Source organism: Dermacentor andersoni, chromosome 6, assembly GCF_023375885.2.
Source record: "Dermacentor andersoni chromosome 6, qqDerAnde1_hic_scaffold, whole genome shotgun sequence".
In the NCBI taxonomy this organism is placed as follows: domain Eukaryota; kingdom Metazoa; phylum Arthropoda; class Arachnida; order Ixodida; family Ixodidae; genus Dermacentor; species Dermacentor andersoni.
This window is the reverse complement of record NC_092819.1, coordinates 9,276,876-9,303,070: the sequence shown is the minus strand read 5'-3', so window position 1 is coordinate 9,303,070 and position 26,195 is coordinate 9,276,876. Positions and strand designations below refer to the sequence as shown.

Here is a 26,195-nt window from a genome sequence, read left to right as displayed (position 1 = left end):
GTAGGCTTCTGCTGTGAAACTGAAAAGAAAGCTTGCGTTACTGATTTTGTTCCGGCATTGCTCCTAAAACATTTGTCAACATTCACTCCTGATGACTTGCAATATATTGTTTAGCAAACCAAGAACTGCAACCAGACATCTGGTTGTTGCAAAATATTTCATTAGTTTCAGATATTATAAAATACATCATTGTAGTTTGTTTTTTAACTTTTGAATAGTAGTTCGCTGACCGAGACATTGTGCGGGATCAAAATAGCCAAAAAATTGAAATTGAAGTAATATAATGGAAGTTAATGGAAAGTGATTTTTCGGACATGCCCAATAACTTTAATTGCCCAAATTTTGACTTGAAATGGCTCCGTTGTAAAGGGTCCGTTGTAATGAGAGTCGACTAATATATAATGTACTGCCTGTACATACATGTATATAATATTCAACCTGTCTATAATTCACTATAAATACAATTATTTTTTGGTGTAACATGCTACTCTTTGATACGTAAAACCTCGTTAAACCGTACCCGCTTAAACAGTAGTTTCATATTAAAAGTAGTAAAGTCAAATCCCTGACTCAGTGGCCATTGAACATAATGTGTTTTCTATCTGCATAAACCGTACCAGGTTATTGCGTACATATCGGTTAACATGGGGTATTTGCATTTTTCTTCGCGCAAACACGGCGGTGCGTCGTCTCCATCGGGCCGCCCAGCAGAACAAGCCTCAGAGGTCAGAACGGCCTCCAAGGGCTTCCCTGTGCGTTTGCACGTGAAGCCACATCAGCATCATTTCGGCGCCGTGCGCCGTGCCAGAGAGCATTGTGGTGTTGTGCAAAGAAGGACTCGCGCTATGCCGAAGCTTGGATAAAAAAGACGCCGAGTGCTCAGTATAGAAGAAAAATTAGACATCATTCGTGCTATCGAACGTGACATGAAGAAGTCGGCGCTGACACGCGACAGGGATCCACTGTTGACTACGGTGTGTGGCATTTGGACTGCGAAGTTGTTGCTCTACAGCACTGCTGTGACCGTGAGGAGATGTTAGCTATGATGTTCGACTTTTCACCATCATTGCCTCTGTTGTTGCCGAAGTGTTGACTAACGACAGTGATGAGGACCACATGGAAAGTGACAGCACGGGTGATTCAGGCCCGACAATGGCAGAGGCTGCGCATTACGTCGGCCTCGTGAATGTACTTGTCGAGACGAGATCAGCACCCCGCAATGAAAAAGGTGCCCCGCAACTTCTGCAGCACTGCCAAGACCATGCACGGAGAATATGCAACGCCAATGAGGAATCTGCCCGGAGAACATGAAACGCTAACAAGCAATCTGCCATGCGAGTGTTTGCCGAGAAGAGGGGGCTGGCTGAAAAACTGGCTCGCAGCTTCAGTAAGTTTGAGGCCACTGTCATCGCTGCTAGGCTTCCGCGGCGTCAATCGAAAATAACACTTTTGTCGTGCGAATTGAATAAACAATGCATGGTTTTTTTTTCCTGTTCATAACACTCTCTTCGAATTTCATTTTTGACAGGTAAAGGGGCGATCTCATGCTATTTCGGTTAAGCAGTACTGCCGTTTAGTATGTACTTGTTCCGAGCTACGGCAAACTATGGTTTAACGAGGTTTCACTGTACTAATATTTATGCCTTGAAAACGACACTAGATACACACGTATATGGTTCACAAGCTACTCACACCAAAAATGCTTCGCATTACGTATATGTCAATTGGAGTTGAGTCTGCCTGTTTCATTTTATAACTATTCGAACAGTATTGAATGTTTGATTGGTCTCATAAATTACTATTCACAGACCCCTATCCTACCTTTATCCCCCTATGCATCTGAGTGCCTGATGACAATGGTGACTGGTGTGTGCTGCTTTTCACCGCGTTTCAAAGCTGAAACAGGGACTAGGTGCACAGTTGCAGTTGTGGAAAGTGTCTTGGGATTCAAACATAATATGAGAAAGGAAATAGCATTGTAAAATATTGAAAAAGCAAGCTTTTTATATGTGAGTTTGTTACGATGATTTATATTCACTGTGACTTTCTCGTTGCCATAAATAACTGTGTTGGACAAAATCGTACTCAACTAGTCATATCACAAGTGATTTTAACTAGATCAAACATACATGTATTGGTTAAGCATGTACTGAACATGTATTGCTTGACCATTTGCATGTAGAGCTGCCAGATTTTATGCATCTTCTGAGATTTACCAATATTTACTTTCGATGTCTTTTAAATATGTAAGGCTAGGGGGAATAGTCCTGCATTCTAAACATGGGGTAATTATTAATTACCGAATGGTTGGCAGCACTGGGAAAAAGCCATATCTAAATTGTGTCACAGACAAAAAGAAAGAATCTGCTCACTAGGCAGAGATGCATAGATGAAATGTGAAATGAATATATGCATGCACTCATGAAAGTTTTTACTGTGGCTGCTCTGTAGATGGGGAAGTGTGGTGAGCTGGTGGTAGGCAGCAGGCAAACATTAGAATGCACTTGAAAGCAGAGGGAAAATGAGTGTACACTTATGCATCGGTGTAACTTGTTTTTGACGTGTATTTTGTTGCTGCAGTCTTTGTTTTTGGCTTGCTTGTGATGATGCCTTGAAAATGAAGAGCACTCTGACCTTTTTAAAGCACTCTTAACTGTACTTTAAATTTTTCTGCACATATTATAGCTTTCAGACTTGCGCTCTTAAGAAAAAAAAAAAACATTCTCTCAGTGTTCATCTTTTATGATGCCTAATCATGTGGTTGCTAGTGTTATAAATTACCAGGGTGTCTACTAACTGTGAGAACCGGGAATTCTCAGGGATTTTGAGTAGTCTGGAAAAACTCAGGGAAAACTCGGGGAATTTCTGCCTCTATCAGCGAAAATTAGTTGTAATTTCATTGAAAGGGTCAAAATCCGCGGTAATGCTGGCTCGAGTAACAGACAAGAATCGTAATGAATCGTCTTTGACGCCCTGTCGTCGGCTGGAGGAGTTGCCAGCGTACAGTCAATGACAGACTTTCCGGATTCCTGATAATTTGGACGGCTTCGTGGCACCACGACGTACCCCATAGAGTCAATCTATTAGAACGTCTCAAATTTTGGACGCAAGAACTCTTTGCCGTCTGATTTTCCTGGACGTTTTGCCGTGACCACAGGTGCGAAACGGCATTAATCAAAGTCACCACCGCTGCCATTTTGATTACCATGCCGCCTCGAACCGGCGCTCTCGCACGCAGATCTGCTGGCAGCAGTAGCCACCACTGCGGCAACATTAGGCCTTTCTGCTTCAATGTTCGTTATAAAGCTTCTTGCCATTCGGCGCTCTGTTTTTCATTGAAAGAATTCGCCGCTGTATGCAGTGGCACTGACTCCGTCTTTGTGGTCCTCGCGATTGGCTTCAAAGCTCGGAAAGTAGAGCGCGCTGCATAATGCCGGTTCCCAAAAGTCAGCTTTGCCTCAACACAAAAGCGTTACGCAGTGAAGCATAACAAGCCTGGGAAGGGGCAATTGTCACTGGACACGCTATCTATTCCTTAATTATACACGCGTCCATCCACCATCTCCTGTCACAGTATGGGCACCGATATGCCTAATAAGTGTGCTGGTAGGACTTTTCGGATGTGCCTGTGTCGATTTGAGCCTTTAATGGCAGTAAAAGACATGCGTTCATTTTTACGGACTGCCGGATTTTACGGACGTTTTCGTGGCCCTTAGGGAGTCTGCAAAATCGGACGTTGACTGTACAACTGACGAAGAGGATGTTTCGAATGGTCCGTGGGGTGAATGCGCAGGAGTAGGACGAGAACAGAAAGGACCTGCACATTGAGGAATGAACAGGAAAGGAAGCCTGCCGCCGCTTTTTTCAAGGAGCTTGAGCTCAAAAAACAGTGTTGGCTGATGTTGGAATGCAGGTGTTCCTCATCCAAATTGAAATAGACTGGCTAAAGCAGTGAAATGCAACACTGAGGTGTTGTGCGTGGGCTGACAGTATGTCAGGAGAGTTGAGGGTGACACACCAGCTGTGGAGAATCTCATTTGTGACATAGTTCGGGCCTCACACCAATGAGCTTGCTATAAATTGATAAAAGTAGCTCGTATAACCTTCAGTCACGGTGTGCACATTTGTAGACGCGACCTATTTTTGCCGTTTCTGTGCAGTGGTAGCAAGGAATAGAGCATGAGCATTAAGCTTATGGCAAATTGAACGTTCTGTTAACCTAAATTACTTCCATTTTGCTTCTGAGTGATATGCATCGTTACAGAGTATCGCTTTGGTGAAGGCACTACCATGCTTTATGCGACTCTTGATGTGGGGCATGTCAGTAGCAACCTTGAAATATATATATATATATATATATATATATATATATATATATATATATATATATATATATACATATACATATTTAGTATTTACTTGTTTCTTGAAATGGTTGAGGTTAGCGAATAACTTGTGCATGTAATTCGAGCGTGGGATTTAATCCTTTTCATGAAGAAGCGCAGCATGACTGACTTGACAATATTCAAATATTTATTTACTCTGTAATTATAATTGCTCATCATAAAATGCTCAAGAGTCATTCTATCACTTTGATTTGCTTTCAGTGGAGTCTCAAGCACCACCTATGTTTCACACATATGTATCGACAGTCGATCATAATTGGTGACTGAAGTGGATATTTGAAAACATTTGTTTATGTATGCATCTCGTTTTTTTTTCATATTTGAGAATATTCCACTTGATTTGAAATGAGCTTTACCATATTTTTCAAAGTTATTTTATTTGCTGTGCATTTTAGTAACCCCTAGCTACAGATTTTTTTATATAAAATAAATCATAATCCTTACTATTGTCACGTGGTGGTGACGTTCAAGAACACAGTAGAAATACTGTGAAGAACAAAACTAACTTTTATTGGGCGAACCTGTGCCCACAAAAACAGGCTACACTTATAGCACAACGATAGCGGCGAACACTGTCGGCGATCGTCGAAAATCTGATCAGCAGGTCAAGCGCGTCGGCTTTTATAGAGCAGTCATCGAATGTTCCAGACTAATCGTTGGGACCCGCGTGCCTTCCACAGAGTTCTACACCATTCGCGTCAGGCGATGAAATCAGATAACACAAGGTTCGGCGACAACAGACCGCGGATAGAAGCATCGATAACTTTCCAAAAACTTCGGATACATGCAGGCGCGTCCCGCGCTGTGTGATAGCATTTGTTAGGCGGCGAAGCGTTGTCGCCCGACAAAGATAAGCACACGTGTCACTATTCAAACTGGATTAAGTAATTTCTTAGCATGCTTACTAAAGAGTGACAGCATCGGGTGTCATAGTGTCAGCCTGTCTTGACGTAAAACAAAGTTCTGTGTCACTCAGGGAATTTCGCAAAGGCACTCAGGGAAAACCTGGAAAACTTGGGGAATATGGAAATGTCAACTTGGTAGACACCCTGATAACTAGTTTTTAGTAAAAGCTTTATATTGCTGGTGCCTTGTTTTATCTACCATCTAAAACATTGAGTAGCACTTAGCCAATGACTATGGTAAAGAGCTACATTGCAATGTATTCCTTCACATGATCAAGTAACCAGTCGTACGATAGAACGGATGTTTACATAAGCAGGGATCAAGATCGGTTCGAGTACTCAAGATCAGGTATGACGAAATTTGTAGTTCTCTGTTACATTGAATGCATGACTCGAAAATAACTTCAGAGATTTATACTTTAACAACGGAACATACAGGAGGGATTGTTATGGTCATGGATTTCTATGCAGAGACTTTGGCTTGAATTGAGGCATCCTGTGTTTGAATACTTGAAGCTCTGAGATGAGCATTCAGGCAACCAGCATAGTGGTGTCATAAATTTTCGAAGCTATGGATTCGGCTCTTCTGCGCTCTCCACTTGATTGTGTATACATTTTGCAATACTTTGTTTCACTCACAAAATCGGTTTCATATTTTGTAATTACCATTTTGTGATCTATGAAGTTACAGCACAATTCTTTTTTCTTGTGGGCAATGAAATGGGATGGCAGAGTAATGTTTTTGTTCACCTGGGATGCCACAGGAGCACATTTATTGGATGAAACCAAACTTACGTGAAGTAAGAAGTCAAAAAAGATCTTGAGCATTGGTTATAGAAATTTGTAGGTGTAAAATGATCTACCTGACTGGCATGGCAACTGCGTGATTTGGAGGCAGGGATGCACTTGGTTAGAAGAAATCGAAAGGGCATGCTGTAATACACCGTTGATTGCTTAACCTGCCCTGGTGTGCCTTGAGGTATAATACGAATAAAGAAAAAAAAATGCATAATTCTGCGCTACCTTTATTATGAGTTTGAAGCATTTTCTGAAGTGCAGTAGATGTAAAGCATTTTGTGTGTGTGTGTGTGTGTGTGTGTTGCATATGGAGGGGTATAGACTGAAATAAACTCAAACTGAAATTGACAAGGAGGAGTGTTGCTTGTTGATTGATGCTTTGTACTTTGTGGGAGATATGGGGTTCTCCTCCGTACTCTTGGGACAAAGGAACGACAACACAGTAGTGCAAACAATCACAAGGGCATTTATTGCACCTTTCATAGATCAATGCCTGCTAGCCGTGTTGCTATCCACAAAACATGCCGATGGGCGCACGACAAATCTAGAAGTCTGACTTACCGAGCGACCGGATAGCGAGCGAATATGTTCGCCCCATGCTGGATCCCAACGCCTGGTCGTTCGCGTGTACAGTCACGCGAATGGTGGCACGTTCGAAGGCGGCCACGCGAGACAGTCTCGCAGAAGCATCGGACGGCGCCCGCGCGGACGTCCGCGCCCGCCGACGCTCTCGAACCAAAGACGCCTTGTCTCTCGGCGCCCGAGTAACCCCGCCGCGGCGCGACAGTCGCGCCATCTCTCGCACCGCGCTTGTACCACTCCGACCGCCGCGAGCGCCAGGCCACGCGAGCCGTGCGGGAAAACAGCATATCAGGGAATGCGTGAGAGTCGCGCATCCCCACAACTTGTGAGGCTTATGCAATTTCAACTACGAAATAATTTTATCTGTTCAAATGAGAGAAGGAAGCTGTTGAGACGAAGCTTTAGCTCAAGGGCTCCTATCTCAATATATGGAAATAGAGAAAAAGTTAAAATATTTTTAATATAGAAAGCATATTTTTTTGTGTAGGCTGTCAGTTTTGTAGTAAAGGTTGTTGAAAAATCACAATACTTGAAAAAAAAAAAAAACACGATTAACTTCACCACTTACAAAATCGTGCAATATGCATTATCACTAACAGCGGTTCTTTCGCAGCTGCTACTCTATTACCTTATGAAGGTAATATCCATGTTGTAACTAGCATGTTCGACTATCATCCTATAATTAAGTTTTATAAGTTACTAAACAGCTTTTATACGAATTGTTGATTCCAGGTGTCTCATTAAATAACAATACCAGGTTTGCACGTAACTCCAATTTTCTACTGCTTATGGTTCACTCTAACTATAGAAAAATAACATCATCATTCGCTGCTATAAAACTGGAATGGTTTACCCAACACCATTAAATCTTCATCCTTTCATGCGTTTAGTCATGCCCTTAAGATTTTTACAGGTATAGCTAAGTTTACATCGTTCATTACACTACCTTTGCCATTTGTATCTTTTGGCAGTATTTTTATGCACTATAGGCTTGTATCCGGACAATTGGTTCTCTTTTCTTTAATTTTTCTATGTTGTATTTTACACGATTGTGTTTGTTTTACCTAGATTGCTCATCTTTCACAAGTTTCTTAATGTTGTTATTAACGTAATGTCTCGTTGGAATCTTCTATTTTTGGGCCCTCATCTGTACATTGTCTCTTACCCATTCACTGTATTTAAAGAATAAGAAACTGATGCTCAGCAGTGAAAAATGTTATCGCAACTCAGTGAAAGAGCGGTGACTCTTGAAAGTGAAACTATCTCCGAAAGTGTTCGTCCGAGAATACCGCCCTTGTTGAATCTTCAGTCTTCGTACCAGTAGCGCTGTCACCATACAACTAACTAGCACTGCCTCGCCGAAAATCTGTGATGAAAATTGTGGCTAGGTGTCAAGTTGATGAAATTCTTCGGCATTTGGAAAGCAGAGGAACCACCTCTACATGAGAGTGACGACGTGGGTGACAGTCTCAATAGCGGCTAGTTTGTTCATGGCCACCATTTTTTCGAGGTTGTGCATGTGGATCAATCTGATAAATCGAGCAAGACACCGTATGGCGTCCATAATTTCGGTTGCTGTTATGCATTGGCTTCATAGAGTAGGTGGCAGTGCCTCAAAAGTCCAAATAATTGAGCAGATCCCTCCCCTCAAAAAATCAAGTCTTCAAAAAATTGGTTTGCGACACATAAAAAAAGAGTGCAAACCAGCAATGCTTGCTTACTGTTATAAGACCCATCAACCGCTCGGCAAAAGTTGCAGAACACGTGGGCATGGACATGGGCATATTTTAGATGTCACTAGTATTCATACTAATGAAAGAGAACTTAGTGCTTTCATGCGATTTTTGCAGGGTTTGAGGTGCGTGATGAGATAGGCAAGCCTATAACACTGACAGGCAGTCTCGTCTCCAAGCTCAAGCTGAACTGGGCATCCGACGTCCCAAAGGACCAAGTCCTGGCGGGGCGGCTACCAGACATCATCTGCCCGTCATCCGTGAAGCAATCCCTTTTTTGTCACATGTCCATCAACTCTGGTCGTGCTGTGGACTTTGCCTTTAACGTGAAGTGAGTCCAAGTCATTTTCTTGCCTTCTCATTAGCTTGTTATCAGCTTGCTTTGGTTGCTCAGTGGCCTTGGCATTGCACTGCTAAGCCTGATGTTGCGAGATAAAACCGTGGCCGTGGCGGCCGTATTTCAATGGTGGTGAAATGCAAAAAAATGCCTGTGTGCCGTACATTGGGTGCACATTGAAGATCTCCAGCTGTTCAAAGTTAATCCGAAGTCCCCCACTACGGCATGCCTCATAAACAGATCGTGGTTTTGGCATGTGGAACACCAGAATTAAATTTTTTAGCTTGCTAGCACTAAATAAAGTGGTGCAATAAACTCAGGCAGTTGGCTAGAGCAAGGGCAGTTCTGGCAGCTCCTTCAGGAGTCATTGCTTTTTTGTATTTAGAGGATCCCTGAAATGGTTACGGACAAATTTTGTAGATGCGTAGGGTGCAGCTATAGTAAATCATTCACACCACAATTTGTGTGAAGCGTCTTGTATCAGGAGAGCAATGGATGATTACAAGTTACCCTCCTCCATAGCCATGCATTTTCTCCTCAACTATTTTGCCTAATGATCGGGGCTGAACTCTGGCTTCACTGGTTCTGCGTCAGGATGGGACATTATGTCGTCTACTTCCGGTTGTCTTGGAGTAAGCACGCAAAGCCTCTCCAACCTGATTTTGGCTTCTAGCGCGAAGTGAAACACGGACACAGAAAGGAGCAGACAGGACGAGCGCTAACTCTCAACTAAATTTTTATTAAAACGAAGAACATATATATAGGTGATTGCAAAAACCGTAGCATAAGAACATGACAAGGTAAAAAGCATCAGTTAAACATATCAGGGGGTATGGAAGTCAAAGAACAAAAATTACTTCAGATTAGTACACGTATTGCGAAGGTACTGAAATTCGCAATCTAACAGAGACAACGAAGCATGACTGACGCAAGTGTCTCCTAATCTTTTTATGTGGAATGCCTCGGTAACATAAAAAGATTAGGAGACACTTGCGTCAGTCATGCTTCGTTGTCTCTGTTAGATTGCGAATTTCAGTACCTTCGCAATACGTGTACTAATCTGAAGTAATTTTTGTTCTTTGACTTCCATACCCCCTGATATGTTTACCTGATGCTTTTTACCTTGTCATGTTTTTATGCTACGGTTTTTGCAATCACCTATATATATGTTCTTCGTTTTAATAAAGATTTAGTTGAGAGTTAGCGCTCGTCCTGTCTGCTCTTTTCTGTGTCCGTGTTTCACTTCGCTCTAGAAGCCAAAATCATGTTACCGTACCAACTCGCCCAACTGTCCATCCTTTTGCATTACCTCTCCAACCGCTCCGCCAGCTGCCTGACAGTCGATTCCAAGTGAGAGCTTTCGAAGCAGCATGCGTTACGAGCATTCTGTCGCAGCGCCGAGCATGTCCAGTATTCCCGTAACCACGGGCGAGCTGGGCGTTTCGACGGATGGGAGGAGGTGAAACCAAAATCCCTCCATAGTTCTACAGTCGGCTTTCATTACAACAAACCCTGATAATCCGACAGAAAACGTCCGTTTTATCCAAAGTTCGGAATATCCGAGGTGCCTCACTTCCGAAACTTTCGTCGCGATGTCTGACAACTTTATTGAAAAGAGAGAGTGACAAATGTCAAAAAACAAAAAAAGTTGCACTTTCACCCGAAAGGCGAAGCATCGATTGTGATAGCAAATTAAGGTAGATAAGCATGGCAGCAGCAGCAAGTGAATTGACCTTCTAGCTGTCTCATTCAGTGTGAACTAAATGTCGAAAGCAGGTGCACACTTTGTCCACATTGCAGATCGCTTTCAATATACGGCGCCCGCGCAGGCGCGCTTTTTCCACATTGCAGATCGTTTTCAAGATACAGCGCCCGCCCGGGTGTGCACTTTGTCCATATTGTAGATTGCTGTCAAGATACGGCGCCCACGCGGGTGCGCCATTAACAGCAGCCATCGGAGTAGAACCCTCCTTCCTTCCCTCGCCTACCCCCCGTGCCTCCCGCGCAAGATACGGTGCACTTTCGCCCCGCTTTTGTCCCTCCCTTGTGCACAAGATATTGAGCTGCGATCATTGGCTGACCCTCTCAAGTCAGTTGCCAGCATGTGTCGACGTAATAAAAGTCCATTTTATATGCCCAATTCTGACAAAAATTGCCACTAATTCCGTCCGCTGTAGCGGATAGTCCATGGTAGTGCGGTCCGTTAAAAGTGTACTTCATTCTATTAATAAAACGGGCAGACCAAACTAAAGTTGAATTGTGGTCCGTTATATCCGAAAGTCGGTTGTACGCGGGTCGGCTGTAACGAGTGTAGACTGTATAGCTGTAAAGGAGGTGCTTTAGCGTAGGCATATGAGAGAGGCCTGATTGGTTTAAAATCAGTCAGCCTGGTGGCGCAGAGCTTAACCAGCCAAACAAAGAGCTAATATTGCTCTAATCAAGTGTAAAACATTTTAAACATTTAGAAAAATATGTTTGCGATTACGTTCCTGCCAAAAATTTAACCACCAGCAAAGTAGAATACGCTTCGTTACTGCCATATTAGTTCTGTGCTTGGTTGAGCTTTGTGCCACCAGGTGGCTGCACCGTGCAGACCGTTCACGTTTGTGCCGCCGCTCATGTTGTGAAACACTGAGGCCCAGTCCACTTGTGCTTGCGTTTACCCGAATACCGGACACACAAAACACTACTGTGGTAGTAATCCTCTGGTGTGAAGTGATGGCCGCAAACATGCAAATCCTGGCACCGATCGGATGCCAACGGTCTGATGCACATCAGCTACTCCACTCAGCTACCCCACGCACGATGTCGCAGCTTGACATATTGTCAGTTGCTATAGTTGCAGCCCACAATGTAACAAGGGCGAACTATTGTGCTAACAAAAAGAAAGCTCGAGACCAGCACTGTCCGCGGAGCTCTCGTCAACACAGAGCAAGTTATAACACAAGCAGGCGACACTTGCTGTGTGCCGGAAATCTTGAGTGTAGTGATAAATTGGCTCTTGTGCATTCTGTTTCTCTTACTTTCTTTTTTGCAGAAACAAATTAACTAACATTCCAACTATTATGTACAACATTTGTTTGCCTTAAAGTATAAAAAATTATTGATGACGCATCCACGACATATATGTAAGTAAAAAATGATCAAATAGTCTAAATGCACTGATTGAAAAAGTGAAAAATCCCGACCGAAAAAAGCAAGTTTCTTTCAAAAGCTGCAACGGCTCTGGTGAACCAACCGACTTTCCGATAAAAGGAATCAAGGCAATGATGAGACCTTAATATGAACAACAGTGTTAGAGAAAACATATTGCCTATGTACTGTGGGAGATACGGGGTTCTCCTCCGTACTCTTGGGACAAAGGAACGACAACACAGTAGTGCAAACAATCACAAGGGCATTTATTGCACCTTTCATAGATCAATGCCCGCTAGTCGAGTTGCTATCCCCAAAACATGCCGATGGGCGCGCGACAAATCTAGAAGTCCGACTCACCGCGACCGCATAGCGAGCGAATATGTTCGCCCCATGCTGGATACCAACGCCTGGTCGTTCGTGTGTACAGTCACGCCAACGGTGGTGCGTTCCAAGGCGGCCACGCGAGACGGTCTCGCCGAAGCATGGATTGGCGCGCGCGCGGTACGTCCGGTGCGTTCGTCACTCCGCCGCTCAAGAGCAAGCGCCTTTCTTTCCCGCGCCTAAGTAACCCCGCCGCAGCGCAACACTAGCGCCATCTCTCGCACTGCGCTTCAATCACTCCGACCGCTGCGGGCGCCAGGCCACGCGGCGGGCGAAGCCGCCCTGCAGGAGACGAGCTATGCGGGAAAACTAGATCTCAGGGGAGGCGTGAGACTCACGCATCCCCACAGTACTCAAACTGAATCAGGAAGGCCGGGAAGCCAATGTAATCTTCGTGGCTTGTCTGGCGATCTCCTTAAATGGGCCAGCAGGTCAACTGAAGTAGAAACATTTAGTCTAATCGAATGGTATTTGCTATTCAGATCGTACTCGACTTCAGAATTCACTATTAAAAATTATCGAATAGCCGTTTCCATTCTAATGTAACGCAGAAAAGCACTTTTGAAGTCTCGAAGGCGAGGGGCCAATGCAAGTTAGGACTCTTATTCCGAGTGGTTGTGCTGCTGGAGAGTCGTGGCTGTTGCGCAGAGGCGCACCAGTTCCTGGGAGGATTAACGCATGGGTGCTAATCGGTTCTGCTGAACAAGTTCCTAGTTGTCATTCAATATAAACACCCTGTTTTGTGGCAGCCTGTTAATCTGCTAACTTGATTCAGCCAAGGAAAACATTTTTTTGACATTCTTACCATGTCTGCAACCCATTAAAACTGGGTGCCCAATGTGGTACCACACTTATTCAACAAACACAGCAGGTCTACAAATATCTCTACGTGTACGTGAGGCATGTCATTCCTTTAATTGCTTCATTATTGTCCTTATGATAGAGCACAGGATAACTTGAAGCATCCATTTATAGTACAGAAGCTGCTTAATTGAACAGACATACCGTTGGCAATGGTATTACATTTAGGTATGAAATATAAGATAAGCGTAATATGTTTTTCTCAGAAATCAGACTCGAGAATAATTTATTTCGTTTACATCCCTAGAAAAAAGCCAAAGCACACAGCTTCCTTCTTTTTTTTTTCCTTTTTAATTAAACGAATCTGGCGTTTTACGTCTGGCGATGATCACGAGGCACCCTGTTCAGTTCTCACCTTCTGGGGTTCTTTAATGTGCACCTCAACAGAAGTACACGAGTGTTTTTCCATTTTGTTCCCATCGAATTCCGCAACCTGGGTTGAATCCATGAGCTCGAGTTTAGCAGCACAACGCCATATCCACTATGTAGCCACTAATGAGGCTACCGTGCCGCCTTTTTTGTTGTAAGCCTAGACTGAACAAAAAAATCTCGCACAGCTAACGGACCAAAGATTAGCATATATAATGGCTACCTCAAACTGTTCTCGGCGCCCGAGGTCTGACCGCAATAAAAGAACCCGTACCAGTTCCTCCACATTTTGTTGGCGAGAAAGACTGAAACATGCATGGAATTTCGCACTGCAGTTTTTTTTTTCTACAAGAATGCTTCCCGTAAATCTGAATACAGGGTGCCGGATGGGTCAGATATGTTTTATTTGTTTGCAGTGGCAAGCATGAAGTTTATATTTGTGTTCTGTCTGCGTTTCGCAAGACCTAATAATAGAAAACTACATGTGCAAGAACACACACGAGAGATACATGCTGCTTGAAGAACAAGACAAACCTTTGTTCTCCAAAAGGGAACCGTACAGTAACTTAATACAATGAAAACCAACACTGCGGCCACAATGCAGGTCCAATGACTGAGTGGCATAAAAAAAAAAAAAATTGAAATAAAGAATAGAAAGAAAGGCATCTATCCTAAGGCAGAAATACATGTCACATTCAATTATAAACACCGTTTTGAGTGGTCTGAATGCATATACCAGCATGCGAAGTAGTATATGAATGACGCTTCCGAGAGGTATCGCACAGCAGTTTGCAATGGTGCAGCCTTGATGCGGCCCAATCCACTTCAATCGCAGCGCCACCACAGTATATTTTCATCGTCGCGAACCTCACTGCAAAGCATGCGCAGCCCTAGCCGCTCACCGCACTCAACCGTATTCTAGTACACTCTACGCTGAAGCGAAACATGATGCCCACATCGCGCTGCTTGCAGTAGGAAACGGCGGTGCATTTGGATTATCGCCTACTAAAAGCGTGCAGTACGCTACCAAGGGCACTACGCACCAAGTGCTGTATTACAAACAGGTGAAGATGCTTATCACAATAGGTTTGGCAGCGATAGGTGTGAATGCGGCATGCGATTGCCCGGGTGGAGATTGGTTGATGCCGAAATGAGAAACTGAGTGCACACAGTCGTTTTCGTGTGAGACATGCGGAAAAGTATTGTGGTGAAGCTGCTGTGGCAACAGCTGTATACTGTTCTCGATCGCACGCACCTCGCACGTTTTCTTGTTTACACGGGATCTAGCGGCTTGAGAACGTATCATACGATTGCATTTTTGCGACACACTGAGCATTGGTTCCGAATAATTGTTTTCTGGGAACGCATTAACCAGTAAAAAATGAGCATAACTCTTTTGGGTCATTTTATTGCGATAGTAATTATGTAGACACTCCAGGCGCATTTCTGCCGTCGCCATTAGGTTCCGTTTAAAGTTCAAGGGCGATAAAATAGTCGTCGCGAACTGTATGCTGTATCTGTGAGTGAAAGCTTGTGAGGGGGAGTCGGCGAAGGCTTTTCAATGGGCCCAATATCGTGTGCGCAAGTGAGGAAGGCAGGCCGAAAGCATCCCTCTCCTGTCGCGGGCGAGACACAGGGGTGAGCAGAGAAAAGGGAGGGAGGGGGAGGGTTCTTTTCTGGCGGCAGCTGCTTACTTGGCGGCTGTGCAGACGCCGAATCTAGAAAGCGTTTTGCGACACGGCCAAAGTGTGTGCCCGTGCGGGTCTCATTTTCAAAGTGATCTGCAATGTTTGTAGAGTGCATGCAGTGTCGGTAGCTTCGCCTGCACTTTACTTTCAACATTTCGCTCACGTTGAAGCGAGAGATGCACGAAGATCGAATCGCTGCTGGTGGCACGATTCCTCACTCCAGCGTTTTGACAGCGACTTTCTGTGCTCATCGAGCGTGGTGTGTTCATGTTTACCTGTTCTCGCGTGACACCGTGCTTGTTAATTTAGTTAAAACACACTGGCAGGCTAGTTGGGTTGAATCCATGATAGAATGTTAGGTGCGACTGAACAAGGACATAGAAAGAAATGGACCCACAGATACAGCACTGTTTGTGCGTGTCTGTTTGATTCTACATCTGCGTTCAGTCATGCTTACACATTCTATCATTGTTAATTTAGTTAGTAAGCAAATGTTTACAAGTTTATGCGGCCGATAAAACTACTATCGTTACTTCGTATAGATCTACTAATTTGCTATCCCAATCGATGGTTCGCCTTTTGGGCAAAACTGCGACTTCTTTTGTGTCGTCGATTGTGAATGTTGGTGCCGGGAAAACGAACGTTATCGGCATATATCAAAGAGTTCTTTCTGTAGTGCCTCTTTTATGTTCTGGATGACGGTAACTGTCCAGAAATGCACCGAGCATGGGAAAATTTCATCTTGAAACCATTCATAATGGGCTACCGATGGGTATAGGCACGGACTGGAAAGTGTTAAGTTGGGACCATCTAAACGCGATGTAGCAACTGGGAAAATGGAGCAGCGAAGAATGTATCAGTGGGATTCCACTGTTATAAAGCAGCTCCTAAAAGATCTTTTCCAACAAAAGGTTTTTGAATGTGCCTTGCATAAGTGTTGTTATCAGTACTTAAATATTGTTGAACTTTTGCATTGACAGGCCAAAGAATGGTGAGCCTGCCATCCTGAAGGTGTCATGTAAAGGGACAACCGATGTACGCATTGGCGAAGTCCACCAGTCTGACATCCTCATCAGTCTCACTGACAAGTACCAGAACTCAATCAGAAAGGTGAGTGCCATGCCAGGGCAAGGAATTGAGAAGTAAAAACAAGAGCAAAAGGTAGCTGAGGTACCATCAAAGATAAATTATCGGCACTTCTAGGAACAGAACAATGCACCATCTCTCACAGTAACAGTAGAACAAAGTGTGCCTTATGTTTCATCCTAAGTGATGATACCATTATTTCATTGCACCTGATCAACAAGTGCATGCTGTTGCATTGCCACATACGATGTGTCTTTGTGATCTATTATGGATGAAACAGGGAAGTCTGCACTCAGATGTGATGTTTAACTGCATTCGCCATAAAATGACAACTCAGTAGGAAATGTGTAAACAAGGCAGTGGCATAGCTATTTCTGCAACACTATAGTGTGCATGTGTTTGATTTAGATGGGGGAAGCAAATTTGCTGTTTTTTTTTTTCTCCACCTCTAGTTGCATGTGAAGGACCTTGCCGAGCTTCTCATCATAGCTGATGGCATAGACTATGGGGATGTAGTGAAGTCTTTAGACCAGGTAAGTGTACCACTTTTTCTTGCCTCTGCTTTCATTTCTGAAATATTTTTGCAAGACCTGCAATGGAGGTTTTGACTTCACAAAGGTGTTTGCTGCTGCTCACTGGTTGTAATGCTGAACAGTATCCTAATGATGTGTCAGTCAATTACAGACATTTAAGAACAATAATGTTTGTGAATTTGACCCTGGAATAATTCCAGAAGGATATTTTTTTGTATTGTATTGCCATCAAGAGATTCAATTTTAAGGAATTGTAAATAAAAACTTTAAACAAGAAAGATATGCCACTACATTCCCACAGCATCATGACCCAGTATGGTCACTGTTTGTGAACTTTGAAAGTGGGCTTGCAATGAAAAGTGGGTAGGCATTATTTAAAGTGGGAAACCTGCAGGAAAGCTTTTGTAACCGCAGCTTTTAGACAAAATAGGACATGGGAGGAATAAATGCAAACTAGAATAATTGATAAAATTTAACTTTTGCCTTGTGGGGTTCTCACACCCGTGCTCTTCGGACAAAGGAACGACAACACAGTAGTGCAAACAATCACAAGGGCATTTATTGCACCTTTCATAGACCAATGCCTGCTAGCCGAGTTGCTATCCACAACATGCCGATGGGCGCACAACAAATTTAGAAGTCCGACTCACCGCGACCGGATAACGAGCGAATATGTTCGTCCCATGCTGGATCCCCACGCCTGGTCGTTCGCGCGTGCGGTCATGCGAATGGTGGCGCATTCGATGGACGCTACGCGAGACGGTCTCGCAGAAGCATGGATCGTTGCACGTGCGGGACATTCGCGTCGTACCTCGACCCGCAGCCAAAGAGCCAGCGTGTTTTCCCTTGCGCCCAAGTAACCCCGCCGCAGTGCATCACTCGCGCCATCTCTCGTACTGCGCTTCAACCACTCCGACCGCCGCGGGCGCCAGGCCACGCAGCGAAGCTGCACTGCAGAAGATGGAAGCTATGCGGGAAAACATATCAGGGGACGCGCGAGAGTCGCGCTTCCCCACAGGCCTCAGCTGCTCCGCCTCCTTAGACAATGTGGGGAAGTGCGTGCCTCGCAGGCAGCGAAATTGCCCAAGCAGAAGAAAATGCAGGACTATTTCATGCGAAACTAAGCTAGTTTCATCAATAAAGTGATTTTATAAGTGGTATGGGCTTTTATGACATCCAATTATTTAGCAAGCTTATATCGAAATATGCTCTGTCTTGAACTGATAGGCGTTTTTTTGCAAGTTCGGTATAGCCGGGTTCGACTGTATTTGTGACCAAAGAATCGGGACCTGTATTCGTGATCAAAGCTAGCAAAAACACCGAGCTAAGGGAGTTCCAATGTGGAACAGAGCCGCCGCCGGAGCTGCAAGGGCCAAGGCCGCAAACCAAAACGCCGTGCCATGCATGTCGATATCATACGACGAAGCTGCATTTGTGCAAAACACATATACCACATTTACTCTCTTCCAATGCGTACCCCTACAGTACAGTACTAACTAAATTAACAACCATGGTGTGTCGTGCATGCACAAGCAAAAACGAACACATCTCACTCATTGACCACGGAAACTCGCTGCCAAAATGGTGGAGTGAAGAAGTGTGGCAGCAGCTGCCTCTCGCCTCAATACGCACTATAAGCGGCGAAAACACAGCGTGCGCTCTATCCACACACTCTATCTTCATCATACATCACTTTCAGTATAGGGCCAAGGTGATCGTATCGCTGAAGTAGATCGCCACAAATATGTCTTGCTTTGGTCCACTGTGTTGCTTTGCTGGTGAAAACCATCTCCTTCTGTTTGCACTCGTCCCGTATGCAAGTTTCGGGTGCTCAGAATGCCCGGGATGCGACCCGATTTCCATCTGTCTCCTCACAAATCGTCACTTTCCTTTTAAATGTGGCATCATGATGAACTCGGCACTTCATGCTGCTAAAGCAAATGCAGAAAATTGGAAGACGGCTGGTGGCCTAATGCCCAAGCACGTGTACAGTGAAACCTCGTTAAACCGTGGTTCACCGGAGCTCGGGAAAAGTAAGTACTAAACGGTAGTACTGCTTAACCAAAATAGCATGAGATTGCCCACTTACCTGTCGAAAACAGAAGAGAGAGTGTGATAAAAGGGGAAAAAACATGCAGTATTTATTTACTTCGCGCAACAAAAGTGTTATGTTTGATGCCGTGGCGGCCTAGCAGTGACAACAGCGGCCTCAAGCTTAGTGAAGCTGTGAGCCAGCTTTTCAACCAGCCCCCTCTTCTCAGCAAACACTCGCATTGCAGATTCCTCATTAGTGTTGCATATTCTCCATTCGCTGGTGTGATAGCGTTGCAGAAGTCGCGGGGCACCTTTTCATTGCGGAGTGCCGTTCTCGTCGCGATGATTGCATTCGTGAGGCTGACGTAACGCGCTGTCGCTTTCCGTGTCATCCTTAACACTGTCGCTAGGCGACACTTAGGCAAAACAGAGGCAACGATGGCGAAAAGTCAAACCTTGCAGCCGACATCTCTTCACAATCGCAGGAGCGCTGCTGAGCAACTTCTTCACATTCCAAAGGCCACACACCATAGTCAACAGTAGACCCATGTCGCGTGCCAGCGCCGACTTCTTCGTGTTACGTTCGACAGCACGAAAGATGTCAGATTTTTCTTCTATGCTAAGCACCTGGCGTCTTTTTTATCTGAGCTTCGGCATGACGCGAGTCCTCGCTTACATGACGCCACAATGCTCTCTGGGACGGCCCCGAATGATGTTGATGTGGTTTCATGCGCAAACGCACAGGGTGCTTTCAGCCGTTGTTCAGATCTCTGAGGCTTGTTTTGCTGGGCCGCCCGATAGAGACGAAGCACCGCCGTGTTTGCGCGACAAAAAGTGGAAACACTACATGTTGACTGATACGTACACAATAACCTAGTACGGTTTATGCAGATATAAAACACATTATGTTCAATGGCCACTGAGTTGGGGATTTGACTTTACTTCTTTTAAAATGAAACTACTGTTTAAGCGGGTATGGTTTAGCAAGGTTTTACCGTACTACATCACATGGAGGAAGTTACGGCAGCTACGCTTGTATCGCATGTGAGGTGGCCTACTTGAAATGCCGATGGCGATATGGTAACACAGATTTAGGGTTGTACTCGATTCTAACGTGCCGATTTAATTGGTCGACCTATATTCGAAATTCTTTATTCTTTTTTGGGAGAACAATATGTAGGGGTCGACCTATATTCGTGCTCAACCTATTTTCGAGTAAACACGATAGTTACTAGGTTATTCTCCCGGTGATGAAAGAATATCCAAGGTGAAGTCTGCAGAGTGGTTTGTCAATGTCTTTGTTTTCTTCTATTGCACAGAATTGTGGCTTTCATGTGAAAGGCCTGAAGTTTATGGACAGCAGCCTTGGTTGCAAAGAAGTTTGCTTCCAGTGGCGAGGGCTCAAAGACTACCTGCGGCTCAACCTGGTACCTGGGCCTCCAGCCAGCCTTGCTTACACAAACTACAACCCTGCGGAGGTAAGGTGCAAGATGAGGATGTCTCATTTCATTTCAAAGGAGTGCAAAGTGAAGTACAGAACACAGCACCAGAAATGCTGTTTTGCAGCTGACCATGTCTACTGCAACTTCAAGACTTGTACTCTAATATTTGCAGCATCAACTTGAGTTTTAGAATTGTGTCTGTACTCTGGCGGTCTTGTTTGACGGAGATAGATTCCCTCAGAAGCTTGCATAAATGTTTCATCTGCATATTCGTGCCTTGTGTTCTTCCCTGAACTTAGCAGGCACGTAGCCATCGGCAATGAGATTTATTCAATACTGCATTTGCTGGCAATGATTGCATGATTGCAGTGGGTATTCTGACCTTGATTAAGACCCCCTTTACCAAATTTAATGAAGCTGCACAGCCTTGTTCAGTTTTCTATGCCGATTCCAAATATGCAATTGTTTTTAAAATATGCCAATTAGTTCTAAAGTTGACTAAATTAATTGGCATTGTTTGTGGGAACAATGGAGCAATAACTGCTCACTATATCTTGCTTTAGGCAAATAGCTGGATACTAGGAACCATAAGCTTCACAATAGTAGGAATAGTTTTTTGGTATAACAGTATTAACAATTATACAGCAAATCAAAGCTTTCTGTTCAAAATGGGTTCAAAGTGGCTGTTTAATGTACGGACAATAAAAAATATTAAAACTGAGATACAAAAATCTGGTCCTACCATTGTGCGCATTATTGATGTAGCTCAGCAGTGCAACAAAAATTACAATTCTAGATGGCCCGATTACTATGAAATGCTCCCAGAAGTATGCAAATATCAAAAATTTGTTTTGAGAAAATGAAAAAAAGAAAAAAGCCGACAAGCTCATTTTTATTCAAATATAACAAAAAGTATTGATATATCCACATATGTAAATGGTCAGTAGCCACCAGGAATGTAATCTGTCTGTCTACAGCTACCCAAATGGCACTTTTTGAAGGCTTGTCGCAGATTTTCTGTAGATTCACGCTTGTGGGCTGATGCTGCTGCTCGCCGGTTATCTTTCTCGGCCATTCTCATGCTGTTCGGTAGCCCCCGGTTTCAAATGAAGCTCCTGGAGTATGGCAGATGAAGCTCTGTCGTTCCCCGAATTAAATTTCATTACTGCCTCAGCCACAGTAGTTTCAACAGCAAAAAGCGAGGCATGCTGTTCCTTAGATGCCAATGCCCAAATCATGGAATGCAAGCATTCTTTATTGTGTTGGTCCATGCTGCGCTGGCACCTTTGAAACAATTTTTCTTCTGGCAGGCGCTCATACCCTGGTAGATGGCCTTCTCAAACATGGATAGGCAAATTATATCGATGCTTTAGGATGGGCTCATTTTTTGCTTGCGCAGCATTTTGACGGCACCAAGAGTCTGGACCAGATGGACCAACACTGGTTTGAAAACCTTGTCGTTTCACGTGATGTGGTTAGGACCAGATGGACAAAGACAGTGGTTCAAAACCTTGTCGTTTGACGTGATGTGTTGGAATACCGCCATCACAGCCTTCTGCATAGGCTTCACATCCCCTATGTTAGATTTTAATCCCCATCTATAATAAGCACCGACTTTGGTGATCAGGTCACCCGTCAATTTTCCTTTGCCACCAAGTGTTTCAGAAGCAGAGCACTTGTGTTCGGCAACGAGAGTGTGCAAAGCAGTCCCCATCCTTTTTTGGACGTGATTCACACAATCTTCCTTCTCGACTGGCACAAAGCCATACACTTTGGCTTGTATGAGAGCAAGAAATGCTCGATTATCACCATCTGAAAGGACTGTGGTGTACCTCAGTTTGTGCAGCTGAAGTGACCTCTGGCACAGTATAAGCGCCGCTTCCATCTTCTATCTCCCCTGCTTTATTTTCTGTATTTTTTTGGCACACACGGCTTGCCTTCCAATCTTGGTAGTCCGGGTCCCCAGATTTCGGGCCATGCACACACCCAGCACAGAAATTGTTCAGGACAACGTAGTCGAATATAAGTCCGGAGAATAGTTCGATGACCGTGCCGACTCCGATGTGTGAGGGATAAGGACAAGCCATTGTAGGATACTGCTATATTGCCGGAGTTCGCAAGTTTCAAGTCATTATAAAATGACTTCACTGATAGCGCACACTGGTCCATCAGCTTTTGGGCAGCATGTGCAGTGGCCGCCGCCAGCTTCTGCTTGATATAGCCTTGTCACGTTTTGTTATGAAGGCCACAAGTGCGAGATATTCATTGCAGCAAAAACGTCGTTCATCGCTGTTTGTCGATTTCCAGTGCTAATCATCGCAAGAGTGGCGAGAATGTTCACTACGAAGGGGTTGAGCGTTTTGCTTTTTTTCATGTGTGGCGAGCTCCACTCGGAAACAACATCGCTGCAGTTTTCACATATGCCGAGAAGCTCGATGGCAAGGCCGCATTCTCGCTCCTCTGAGTCAAAAGTCAAGGAGCCACCACAGAGACTGCACTTTAGACGTGAGACCAAAGCACTTATCGCTTCCGCACTGATAACATAAAAGCGTGACTTCATCTCTGCTAGCCCATCCGCACCGTCGTTGGCGCCCGTAGACATTTCCGCTTCGTTGCCGAAGTCCATGCCACTTGTTGGAGGTTCTCCCCTGCTTGCTTCCGCCGTTACAGCAATTCTGCTGGCTGCACCATCTTTATGCCATGCCGTACGCTGCTCCTGCGATCGCTATCGGCCAGTGACATCGTTAGGCCTAGCTCGCTCTCGTCAGGTCCGTTGCATCCCGCATCGCAGCCGTAGCTTGAAACCGCCTGCGGGTGGTCGTTGCTGTGTTTTTCGGCAAGGTCAGAGCACTTTTCGAAGTTTTAATGCGCTCGCTTTCTTTTCTTGCCAAACTTGTTTCGAGTAGCAAACTTCCGACATTCCAACATCACTACACGCTACGCTAGCGGCTTTCAAAATGGCGTCGCAGTTCGCTTTTCAAGCGCGTCCACAAGCCGCAGCAGACGACGCCAGCCGTCTAAGCCAATAGCAGGACTTTATTTAGTCACGTGCACTGAATGGGCGAATGGGGTCGCACGCTGGGACTTTTTTTTCTGTGCGGTATTTCTAAATAGCGAATAGGGGGACCATAGAGTTTCTCACTATATTACCTAGAGCGCTGCTGCGCTGTGGTATGCATGGGAATGCCGGTATATTGTGACTTCGGATTGGCATCGTTCTCGGAGAGCCAGGCAGGCACCGTTCTGTCTGTCACAAGGATTCATTTTCTACTAAAACTGCACATAGAAAGCTGCTTTAGCTTTATTATTACATAAAAACATGTTTTGTTTTACTATGAGAACTTGTTATTACATGTACAATCATATGAAACGTAAAAAGTATCAGTGGGCCGCTAAAGTTGGAGGACAGACGACAAGATTCTTGCTTTGGAACAGTTTGTTGTCAGTTGCTTTTCATCCCTTGTCATGCATTGTAGGTGAGTAAAGATGCAATTTGCATGAATGGAAACATTTTATGAAGATTTTACAATGAGAATGCTTTATTTGTGTAGCCATATCCATGTTTTAGAAGAAGTCTCTTACAACACCAGCCAGCACAAGCCTCGCAGACACATGTACCGTCATTCCCATGACGGCACAACGCCCCTTAAGAAACTCCCATAGACGGTGGCACCAGATTTCCCTCAAGGTGTTATAGTGAGAAACTCTATGAGGGGGACAAACGAAAATGTGGGGGGAATTGAAGAATAGAAGTAGTTCTTTCCAATGCGACTAAGATGGCCGTGACAGCATACGTCGTTCATCAGCGGCATGGCGTGAAACCCCCCCCCCCTTTTTATGCTTCTTTCTGTCAAACTATAGCTCGCAGTAGTTACATAAATTGATATTGGGGCTAGACTATTGATCCATGATGTGGGAAACTTGGTCAGAATATGAGGCAGTGTTTGTATATTATGAAAACACCACACTAAGAAACACATTTTTAAAAATTTTTTTGGGCTCTTAACCCTTTCGCTGTCGGACGTTTCTGGCCGTGACGCACCCCCAGTGTCGGCTTGGTTTCAGGGAACGAGCATAACAGGGAATGAACATAGCAATTTATTTTTGATTATGATTGGTATACAAATAACATAGTCAATGCAATATGCACATTTCAGTGTTCTGCAACTGTTGTTAGTAAACATCATCATCATCATCAGCCTGACTATAAAATCTGTTCAACATCCGAATCTGACGATGCGGAACCCTCTTCGTCTCAAGCGACTTTGTCCGAGTCCGAATCCGAGCTCGGCTCGTATTCTGAATCGGAATTCAGCCACCGCTCCCATGAGCAGACGAAGGTCCCGCGCGCCGAGCCATCCGAAAGTAACCGCGCGCAGGGAGGATGCGCTTTCAGTCGCCCGCGCAACGGAGAGAAATGAGACGTTGCGTGATCAAGAAGACAGAGGGAGATGAAAAAAGGCTAAACAAAGTTCGAAGGGCTTTACGTTTACTGCTGCAAGTCGGAAGCGAGGGTGCGGCGAGAGAGCGAAAGCAGCAATCAAATCACCCCTTTTGGAGAGGCAACGGCACGTGCGCCTGAACTTGACGCGCCGTAGCAGGCACACCAACAGAAGAAAAATAAAAACCTTCAAACCAGCGGAGATTACAGAACAACCCTTGAACCCATAACCACACGCGCGCGACGCATGATCCAGCGAACGCGGAGCCACCGCGCCACTCAGCAAAGAGAAAGTGGGGAGTGGCAGTCGCACCGTACTCTTCAATACATGGGTTAACACAGGTCGGAGCGAATATACGAACTTGTAGAAAGAGTCAACAGATGGCGTGGCCAATCCAGGAGCGCCTGTTTTTGCGCTCAGGCGCGAAATTTTGAACGCACGATAGAGAACGTACCGGTACGTCAGTGACACCGTGGGGGGGAAGCGCGATGACGTACCGGTACGTCAGTGACAGCGAAAGGGTTAAGATCTGTGTCCCCCCTTAAAGGATAGACATGGGTTCCAAGACCAATTTTCTTAACTTTAGTGTGAATTGGATGATATTTAACAGTATTGTTAATTTTTTTTTGCCGATTGCAAATATCTAATTAGATTTTGTATACCGCATTTACTCGCATAATGATCACACTTTTTTGTCTGAAAAATTGACGCGAATTCAGGGGTGCGATCATTACGCGGGTTAAATTTCCCACGAAAAGTCAAAAGCAAAAACAAAGTATACGGCCAGAACACCAGAGAGTAGCTCTAGCCAGTGATGCCACTTTTGTTGTTCTCAGTGCACTTATAATGCGAAAAAAAAAAGAAGAAACATGTAAACGTAATTGCAATATTCTTGAAAATTTTCATTTGTATTTAGTGGCAGTTAAATACAGTCCAACCTGCTTATAACAATACAATTCCAGATATAACAATGTATCGGTTATAATGACCAGATTTTGGTGCGTTTACATTTTTTGACCCTGCCTATTGAAACTACTTCCAGATGTAATGTAACCTTTTTTAACTCTCTCCACTATTACAACGAATGCTTCGAACCCAGTCACGGTAAAAAGAGAGTGCCTGCGAAGTACAAAAGTATGGAAGCGTGACCAAACCGGGCGCGCACGGCAGCACACTCCCTGCTCCAGTCCAGCTGCGATGACGATGTGGCCTTCAAGATGAGTGTGTCCCACTGCATGCAGATTTCAGAACCTGCGAAGAAGGTGACTTACTTTCAAGGGACAGGGAGGAGGTGTACAGCATTAACAGCATTACGTAGGGCTTGCACTGGTGCATGGACTGGTGTGATATCAGATGCCATGTGGCAGCATGTGCATTAAAGGGCCCCTCACCAGGCCGCATAGCAAATTCGGGTTATATGCTGGAAGTTGTTACGGGTTTTCTAGGGAGTGTTCTGCCGC

At 44.6% G+C, this 26,195-nt stretch overlaps 1 protein-coding gene across 2 annotated transcripts in view; it reads left to right on the top strand.

Moving 5' to 3' along the window:
* Positions 1-26,195, top strand: part of LOC126521661 (structural maintenance of chromosomes flexible hinge domain-containing protein 1-like) — a 383,191-nt gene that overhangs the window by 196,148 nt on the left and 160,848 nt on the right. For both annotated transcript variants that reach the window (XM_055065801.2, XM_050170378.3), the window contains exons 27-30: positions 8,542-8,755; positions 16,179-16,308; positions 16,737-16,817; positions 20,171-20,329. In XM_055065801.2, coding sequence (XP_054921776.1) covers positions 8,542-8,755; positions 16,179-16,308; positions 16,737-16,817; positions 20,171-20,329 — 584 coding nt within the window. The remainder of the gene's footprint in view (positions 1-8,541; positions 8,756-16,178; positions 16,309-16,736; positions 16,818-20,170; positions 20,330-26,195) is intronic.